Source organism: Melanotaenia boesemani, chromosome 8 (assembly GCF_017639745.1).
Source record: "Melanotaenia boesemani isolate fMelBoe1 chromosome 8, fMelBoe1.pri, whole genome shotgun sequence".
Taxonomy (NCBI): domain Eukaryota; kingdom Metazoa; phylum Chordata; class Actinopteri; order Atheriniformes; family Melanotaeniidae; genus Melanotaenia; species Melanotaenia boesemani.
Genome location: NC_055689.1, coordinates 6,922,757 through 6,932,161, shown reverse-complemented (window position 1 = coordinate 6,932,161; position 9,405 = coordinate 6,922,757). Strand labels below are relative to the sequence as shown.

General features: G+C 42.5%; 1 protein-coding gene across 1 annotated transcript; it reads right to left on the bottom strand.

Moving 5' to 3' along the window:
• Positions 1-39: 39 nt before the first annotated feature.
• Positions 40-9,114, bottom strand: fzr1b (fizzy/cell division cycle 20 related 1b). The gene is made up of 14 exons (XM_041993044.1): positions 8,919-9,114; positions 8,364-8,545; positions 8,108-8,209; positions 7,947-8,010; positions 7,701-7,828; positions 6,268-6,350; positions 6,002-6,185; positions 5,862-5,927; positions 5,676-5,778; positions 3,508-3,689; positions 3,146-3,379; positions 2,369-2,473; positions 719-811; positions 40-532 (listed from the first exon to the last, which is right to left on the bottom strand). Exons 2-14 carry the CDS (start codon positions 8,439-8,441, stop codon positions 491-493), a joined length of 1,464 nt encoding a protein of 487 aa, XP_041848978.1. The 5' UTR covers positions 8,442-8,545; positions 8,919-9,114; the 3' UTR covers positions 40-490.
• Between the last annotated feature and the right edge of the window lie 291 nt (positions 9,115-9,405).

Below are 9,405 nucleotides of genomic sequence, written 5' to 3'. Positions count from 1 at the left end.
AACTGTGTTTGTTCAGTAATTTATTATCTTTTCTGTTGCATACTGCTGTTGTTCATATTCACACATTATCAAAATATAGAAACCCGTCCCAACCCCTTCCCACACCTGGCTTCATGTTCTCTCTGTTACAAAGGAGCGCCTTTTTAAAATGCCACTATCATTCAGCTTAAAGCTCTTGTACATGTACACATCTGCTAATATATAATAAAACAACTTAATCACTTTCACAACAGAAAAGAGAACAAGACCTATTTTTAAGCAGACAACGTGATAATTTTGTTTCTTTTAAATCAGTGATGTTCAGGATGGGAGTCGTAGTTGTTGTCTGCATCCTGTGTAGTAAAAACTTCAAAGAAGTACTGTTCAGTGGAGGTTGGTGCTGGGTGGTGGGGGGTCTACAGAAAAGTCTCTGAGTGCTGTTGGTTGACTCTGTGCATTAAGATTTAGCCCGTCCGGCTCTTCCTGAACCAGTTCTGACTCCGGCCCGTCACTATCGTATTCTTGTGAAGAGATTCAGCACTGACTTTGATTCCTGAGAGGAGACAAAATTTAAACTGGGTCAAAAACCATGACATAACATCAAATAAATCCACAATTTCAAGCAATAAATTCCTTTAATTTAGTCCAGAAATAGCTAAATGAAATTAATATCAGTCTTCCTATAAAAGCATTAGACCTGTTAATGTGGTGGATCGCTGTAACTGATGCGTTACTGTACCTTTGTGCAGCGTGTCTTACTGAAGACGTTCCAGAAACGAAGCGTCTCATCGCCAGCTCCAGTAACTATGGCCTCTCCGTCTGGTGACACAGCCTGAAAGAGCACCAGGATTATGGATTAAAACTGCTGAAGAGAGCACAAACCAGTATGTCACACAGAGAATATATATTTACTGGAAATAATAAATCTAATGGTGAGACCAGCTGTATTGTGTTTACATAATTACATAGTGTCACTCACATCCTGCTTTCTGATTGGTCCTCTAGATAAAGGCGTGTCTTCACTGACCAGCTTCAGAATATTTTAATAAATATATTTTTTTTTAACTTTAAAGGGTTTGAGTCTATTTTGGCCAACAAATACTCCTTATTTTGCCTTAATATGCCAGATAAAAAAAAAGTTTACCGTACTGGTTTGGTACAACACCCGCTATACAATCAAGTCTTTATTTTTTAACTTTATGTATTGGGCCCAAAAAGATATAAAAAATAATCAAATCTAAATAGAAAAAAATTCATAAAGAGTATCAGATGATTAAAACACTGTTCTGGGACGAAATGAAAAAAAAAAAAAAATACATGAAAAGAAATGCAACTCCTACTCATCCCATTGTTTACACTTAAATACATTAAATAATTTTTAATTATCAAGTTAAATCTCATATCTGGTGTTACGTGGTCTATCCAGTGAAGCTGACAGCAGCGCTCCAGGTGACATGGTTTGTTTTTTCTTCGTTGCAGCACTTTGAAAAGTAAACGTGATCTGATCACGCTGGTGTGATCCTAGACACTGAAAATAGTTTTTTTGACATTTGTCTGATAAATAAAGGTTCAAAGAAATGAACAAATTACAGACAAAATATCCTAACTTGTACGGAAATGGGGCTCATACATGATGTCACTCTTAAGAGGTGTTCAGGACTGAGTTGTCTATCATAAATATTAATCCTGGGACGTTGGTCAATCAAAACCAAATCAAACTAAATTAAATAAGCCGTGTGTGGACAGTAGATCTGCAGGGGTTTACATACACTACTCACAAAAAGTTAGAGATATACAACTTTTGGGTGAAATGTACAGAAAATGTGAAAAGTTGATGCTACGCTGATATTATATCATGAATGTAGGACATTTCAGTAGAATCATGTAGTTCCTTCAACTCGAAACAAAGCCTAGCAACAGTGGTGGGTATACCACAACGTAAAATGTCAATGTGCCTGTCTTGTGTGTCGTCCTGGTCTGATGTCTAAATGTGAGCAGGATGATGAAAAGGGACTGTCTAGAACAAGCTGTTACTGAACCAGAACATTTAGTTGCTAATTCATGGTTCAGACACTTTTTTTTTTTTTTTTGTGGTTAATCATCTTGTTAGAGAATAAACACTTAAACACTCACAAGTTGTACATCTGTATTTAAAAATTTTGAGGGTCAAATTAAGGTTATAATTAAGTTATGATGGGTTTTAGGTTCATTTTGACATCATACAAAAAGTCAAATATCTCCACCTTTTTAAGCGTAATGTATTCTTTACTAAAAGAGAACTTCTGATATTTCTTTACTACTTCAGAAAATAAATCATGCTGCTTACACTTGAGTTAGGCTGTAAAATTCAGGATAACATGAGACACGTCTACACTGCCACAGAACATACCAGATACAAGACTCTGTAGGAGTGTCCAGTTAGCTTGGCCACCTGCGTTAGCGACGGGTACTTCCACACCAGAATCTGGTTCTGAGAGTAGCCGTGGGTGCTCACCTGCAAAGAATCACTTTTTAAAGACTTCCAAAGCAGCATGTAAAAATCCAGAAAAAGGATTTGTTGGGAAATATGAAAAAGAAACTTTTAATGTAGCTACTGATCATTTAGTCAGCTGCCCTGGCTACAATGACAGGTTTACTCTGATACCGGTTCAAGTCCTCGAGGTGAGGTGAAGGACCACTCTGAAGCACTTAACCCCCCCAACTGCCCCTCCAGGTGCCGAAACATGGCAGCCCATCTCTCTCTAGTACATCTAGAGATGGGTAAAACTGCACAGCCTAATTTCTTAAACATGATTAATAAAGTAAAAGTAATTGTTTACCTGAAATCAGCGCTAACTTTTCCTAAACTATATATTTTTCATGAATCAGTTTATATAAAAGCAAGAATCATAAACTAGACTGCATCTTTGTCTGGAGAAGACTTTGTGGACTCATAACAGACTTAAATGACCTAACTGAGCACATAAACCTTCATGAACATTCAGAGATAAAACATTGTGGTTGCCCTGTGATGCTGGGAATAAACTGTGTGCCTGAGGCGGGAACACAGTGGGCTTAAAGCACTCCTTCTGTGGTCATGCTCATGATAGTCAGTCCAGTATGACCCTGTTTGATCACACTGGGTTAAAGTTAGTCTGATTTTACAGATTTGTGAGAACATGCTCACCAGTTCGTTGGCATGTTTGGACCAGGCTAGGTTGCAGACCTGGGAGCCGGTGTCTGTGCTCTGCAGCGCCTGACCCGTCAGCGTGTTCCAGAAACGCAGGCAGCGGTCAGCGGTGCCGCCGCCCGACGCCAGCAGCCCGTGTTGGTGAGGCGACCAGGCGATGGCTTTCACCGCGGCCAGGTGGTCGCTGTACTGCTGCACGGGAAGAAGGCTGGAGCTGTTCCACACCAGTAGCTGCAAGATAGAAGGCAAGAGGACATGTTTGGTGTAATGACAGCTGGAAATTGCTTTTTCCAACTGCAACTCAAATGTAAACTACTTTTAAGAGGCTCATGGGTGATTTCATTTAAATGTTTCCTCACTTTGTTGTCGTTGCCTCCAGAGGCGAGGTGCTGGTGGTCAGGAGACCATTTGAGGCCACACACTTCTTGTCTGTGGCCTTGCAGCCTCCTCTCAGCGGAGGGGGGTGTTCTGACATCCCGTTGTAGGATCACTCGGTCCCGACTCCCAGATGACAGCTGCTCCCCATTCCAGGCCAAGGCACCTGGGGAAAATCACATGGAGGGGAAGGTTCTCAGATTTCACTGCAGCAGTCAATAAGCCACCTGGCGTTTCCCCTAATGACAGCATTCCATGACAAATGGAAAGTCTGGATTCTGGTTGGTTGGAAATTGCAGATCCTCTCTGAGCAAGTGGCCAATTTAAGAAGCCAACCGTAATGTTTGCTGATCTAAATGAATGCAACCGCAGATAAAGACAGCACCAGCTGAGCCTCGGCTGCAGAGCTTAAAGCTGAAGTTACAGTCATTAAAAAATGGAAGTTACAAGTCAGGAGAAAAATTATCATCTGGTTCTTATCTGGTCTTAAAATCAGGTATCAGTGTTTCATTATTTCATTAAAACTGAGGCAGTGTGTGAAAAACAAGGTTCACCTTCACTGCTTCCAGACGAACAAAAAAGGATAAGTAGCAGCCAGGTGCTGAAAAACAAACACTTTGATTTACTGATCAGTGTGAGCTCCTCTATAAAAGCAGATATTTTCTTAGTTTTCAGCTCTGCAGCATCCATATGAGTGTTAACACAATGCCAAGGAGGAAAGACATCAGCAATGATCGTACAGAAGCAACTGTTGCTGCTCATCAATATGGGAAGGACTATAAGGTCATTTCCAAACTATTTATAGTCCATCCTTCTACAGAGAGAAAAAATATTCCCCAGTAGAAAATATTCAGCTGCCAATCTTCCCAGAAGTGGATGTCCCAGCAAGTTACGCCCAAATTCAGACCTCAATGCTCACAGAAACAGCAAAAAACCAAGAGCTGCAACTCAGACTGTTCAGATCTCAGTTAGCATGTTAAAATTAATGACAGAACTATCTGAACAAGAATGGCTTGCTTTGAAGGGTTGCAGGACAAGTCACTTCTTTATAAAAAGAACATGTGGGCACAGCTGAAGGCAGGGCTGTCCAAAGCCAGTTCCCAGAGGGCCATGTCCTGCATGTTTTGGATGTTTCCTGCGGCAGTGCACCTGAATAGGATTAATGGATCAACATGCTTGGGCTACAACAGAGCCATTTAATTTGGATCAGGTTTGTTGGAGCAGAGAAACATCTAAAACTTGGAGCACTGTGGCCCTCGAGGACCAGCGCTGGACACGCCTGGCTTAAGGCTGTTACATCCACTGCAAGAACAGAAAATTTTATTCTTGTTCTGGAGGTGGCAAGATCTCGCAGTTTCTTCTCAACACATCATCCAGGAAAAGTTTTTTCTCGTGTGGCATTCAAAAACGTTTGTATGATCAGTCAGAAATTTAAAGGGACTCAGTTAAGGCAGAAAAAACTGGAAGCTTGTTTCTACTAATGTGAAAGATTCAACAAGGCTGTATGGATAGATTTAAAGAACAGATGCTCAAGGTGTGGAGGACGTGTGTAAAGCAGATAAAAACATGGACAGGGACACAGCCCCGTCCCACCACTGACCACTGGAAGAATTTTTTTTAGAAAGAGATGAGACCAAAGTTGGAATATACTCAAGCAGAGCTCCCCAACCCTGGTCCTCAAAGCCCACTATCCTGCAGGTCTTAGATATCTCCCTGCTGTAACATACCTGATTCAAATTAAACTGTTCTCTGATAAGCTCTGCACAAGTCTGCTAATGAGCCATTAATATGAATCAGGTGTGTTGCAACGGGGAGACATCTAAGACGTGCAGGATAGTGGGCCTTTAGGACCAGGGTTGGGGACCTCTGTACTAAAGTATTCCTGAGTCACATGTCAGGCCATCTGACTGAGAACTAAAACTTGTCTGAAAAGGGGAAAATGATCCCAAACACAGCAGCCAATCTACAACAGAAAGAATCAGCATTTTGAGATGAGCTGTGCAGAAACAAATGCCTTCACACGTCATTGAACTGAAGGAATGTTTTCTCTACAACGATGTAAGAGACTGATGTTACACAGAAAATTATTACTTTAGCTACTGCAGCAAAAAGTTGTTCTACAAGTTGATGAATCATGTGCTGGACTACTGACCTACTCTGGCTGAGTGACCTTCCAGACTGGTCAGCTTCCTCCCTCCAGCTGCATCCCAGATCTGAACGTAACCCTTGTGGGTTCCAACAGCGACCAGACTTCCCTGTTAGGATTGGAACAACTGAGCCATCAACTTCATAAAATGTTGTCATAAATAAGCAGAGGATAAATCTCTGGCTTCCTCACCCTCTCATTCCAACAAACTGATGTAACTGAGTCTCCATCCACTGAAAGATCACATAACCTTGTTACCTGTGAAGACAGACGCAGGATGGGTGATTAGAGCTGCTGATACGTACACAATAAAAACTCATCCTCCATCTCACCTGGCTGGTGCAGGCACTCCACAGGTAGACGCAGGCTCCCAGCCCGACACTCAGCAGGTTACCCGCCGACCAGTCTACCAGGTTGAGGTAGAAGTCATCCTGCAGCTCCGGAGCATCCAGGACTTTGAAAGGGATCTTTGAGATCTTTCGAGCTGGTTTGCGAGGGGAGCGGAGCAGCTTGTGACTACAGAATAATCAACAAAGAGAAAAAGAAAGTAAGTTAACTGAGCTGGAGCAGCATTTCTGTTTAGCCTGCGGGACGTTACCTCTTGTTGCTGAGAGGAGAAAGGGAGTATGGTGAGACCTCGTTGTCGCTATCAAAAGGCACTCTCTTACTGTGGACAGTGTACTGCAGATGATAAAACATGCAGGAGAATCAGTGTTAGATCAAACTGAACTCAAGCCTGTGTTTTGTTATTTTCTGCCAGAGAACATCTCTCTGGTTTAACTTTATTATCAGTAAAACTGACCCGTAATTTATTTCCAGTTTAAATTTTGACTTCTGAGTCAATCAGAACAGAAACTTGAAGGTTTTCATTAATCGTTCCCGATGTGTTACACAGATTTGACCAAAGTCTTAAATTTTACCAGATACAAGCAGATTTTAAACAAATCTACACATCTGTATCAAAACAAGATGGACTTAAATCAGACAATAAAAACAGTCACCACCTGGATGTAACTAAGTAAAAAGCCTCCCATTGGATATTTACTGCATAGGTGATGATGTTTCAGTTGGCAACATGTTATTTTACCCCAACTGATGCAATGAGTCTCATTCTTAAACAACCATGTAGGAAGACTCATCCTGTGGTTGAGGAACAGATGTTAGTCTATTTACGTCAAGGGTCAAATTATTGGCAATACGCAAAAAGAAAGAAAAGAAAGATCTAAAGAGATGCTGAAACTAATAAACTGGATTAAGAACTCTCCAACGCATTATTTAAACTGGAAGGTCAGTGGGGAGCCATCATATTCCAGGAAGAAACGTGGTTGGAAACAAATCCTGAATGATGGTGATCTGTAATCACTAAAATGTTTGGTGAGATCAAATTGTAAAAAAACAAAACAAAACAAAACAAAACCCATGTCTATGTTTAATAGTGAAAGTAAGAACATTTCCACATGAACAATGTGAAGTAAACTCAAGGACTAAACAGCTGTGCGCCAATAAGAAATCCACTAATCAGTGAGGCTAACTAGAGAAAAAGGCTTCAGTTTGCTAGCGATGGAAGAAGGTTATGTGGTCTCACAAGTCCAGATTTATCCTGTTTCAGAGTGATGGGAGCATAAGGGTAAGAAGAGAGGAGGATGAAGTGATGCTGCCATCATGCCTAGTCCCTACTGTACAAGCCTGTGGGGGGCATAGGAATTCTTCCGTGATGGCATAGCCATATTCAAATCAATGCCAGGATTAATCCGGCTCAGATTGTGAAACAGCGGTTCAGGGATTGGCCACCACAAAGTCCAGACCTGAACCCCTCTGAGTATCTTTGGGATGTCCTGAAGAAGACTTTGCAGGGGTCTCTCTACCATCACACGTGATATTGGTGACAAAGCTTATCGAAACAATGCCACAGTGAATGACACTGTAATCAAAACTAAAGGCAGTCCAACTAAATATTAGAGTGTGTGACTTTTTTCTTGAGATGAGCAGTGTATAAGGCTGGTTTAGTGAACATGTTTTAGTGATGAGCACCCTAAAAAGGCTGTGGAAGTCTTGAGCGAGGAGTGCATGCCGCCGGTCGTCGGTGTGAGGGTCTGGCACCGTCTCTATCCCCGCCCCCAGCAGCTCATTCCTCAGCAGGGCAGCGTACGCCACAGCATCTGCAGAGGAGGCAGCGGCAGGCGCAGTTAAAACACAGCATGAAATATAACTTATGACAGAAAACAAGAACTAGATTAATTACTCGCTAAAAGAGAAATATGATGGAGCTCCTTCAACCTTTGCTTGAATCTGAACTGGCGTCCTTTGCTTTGTGAGTCTGAGTGGGAGAGCGGCAGTTCTCCTGGAGAGAGAGGAAATGATGGGTCAACACCTCTAGCTTTGATTACTGAACTCTTAACTCTGCCAAGTCAATAAAACAGCACAGAGAAACTGCTCACGTTGGCATAATGGAAGTTGATGCTCCAGTTACTTCCGGCTCGGGTGGGAATAAAGCGGTCTCCTGACTTCACAGTGACAGGACTGCAGGCAGCACTTAAGCTCTGGGATGGTTCAAAAACCCCACAATCCATCAGGATGATTTAAATCAACAGTTGAGCTAGCTTAGGCTCATATTTACTCATAAAAACTAAAGTATGTGTAATTGGCACGCTAAAATATGAAGGATGGAGCATACAGGTATCCTCTGCATCTCACCTTGGTCAGGCGGGCCTCAGGTGGCAGGTTCTGGTGGTTGATTTGCCTCAGCAGCCGTCTCTCGTACTCTTGGTCCATCTCTTCAGGACTAATAGGCAACAAGGCCCCCCTGCTGCCCTCCCCGCTCCCCGTTTACACCTCCGCTCCCTGCCGGTGAGGAAATCCACAGAGGACCCCCATCTCTGCAAAAAAAACAAACAGGTTAGCTTAATTGAAACCAGGACTCACAATAAAGGCTACTAACATGCAGGCATCTCTTTTTGGTAGCGTGACATAAAACCGAATGGCGTGGTTGGCCTGGCGTCTTCGTGTAAGGACATTGAGGTTAAGTGGGTTTAAATAAAGACGGTTAAACACCAAAACGTGCATTTAATTATTGTTATCTACATGAAAGCAGGCGGATATGGAAACAGAATTAGCAAACGCTTCGTGGTGTGCTACAACAGCCGCGCCGTTGTCATGGCATCATGCTCGCGCACACAACAACCTATTTACGAGCAATTAAAACTAACATCAACTGGCGAGCCTGCAAGCTCGACAGCGAGCCCGTCTTACCGACTGACACGGTGGCTTCAGGTGGCCAGATCATCTGTCATCTTCGGCTGAAAAGATCGACGCTGCGGCGGAAAGAATGTCTTCACTTTCTTACGAACAACAGCGCTGCTCACAGACGCCAACGCGACCTGCTGGTGTTGTTTATGTTCACGACAAAGATGGCGGCCGAATCAGCTGTAGCAGAAATTCTTTGGTTTTGGTTGACTCCTGTTGTCTGTGCTGTCAGCTCGGGGTAAACAGCAAAACAGCGACGCTCGCTGGTGACGCATGCGTACTGCAGTATGGGCGCAGACTCTGGCAGTTCACTGTGCAGCCACAGGGTGTCGCTGTTGCAGCGTATTTAACTAATTAGTGGATACCAGTAAACATGTTTCATTCATGTGTCATGTAAAGTAGTAGCATCAGTCAATTTATCTATCTATCTATCTATCTATCTATCTATCTATCTATCTATCTATCTATCTATCTATCTATCTATCTATCTATC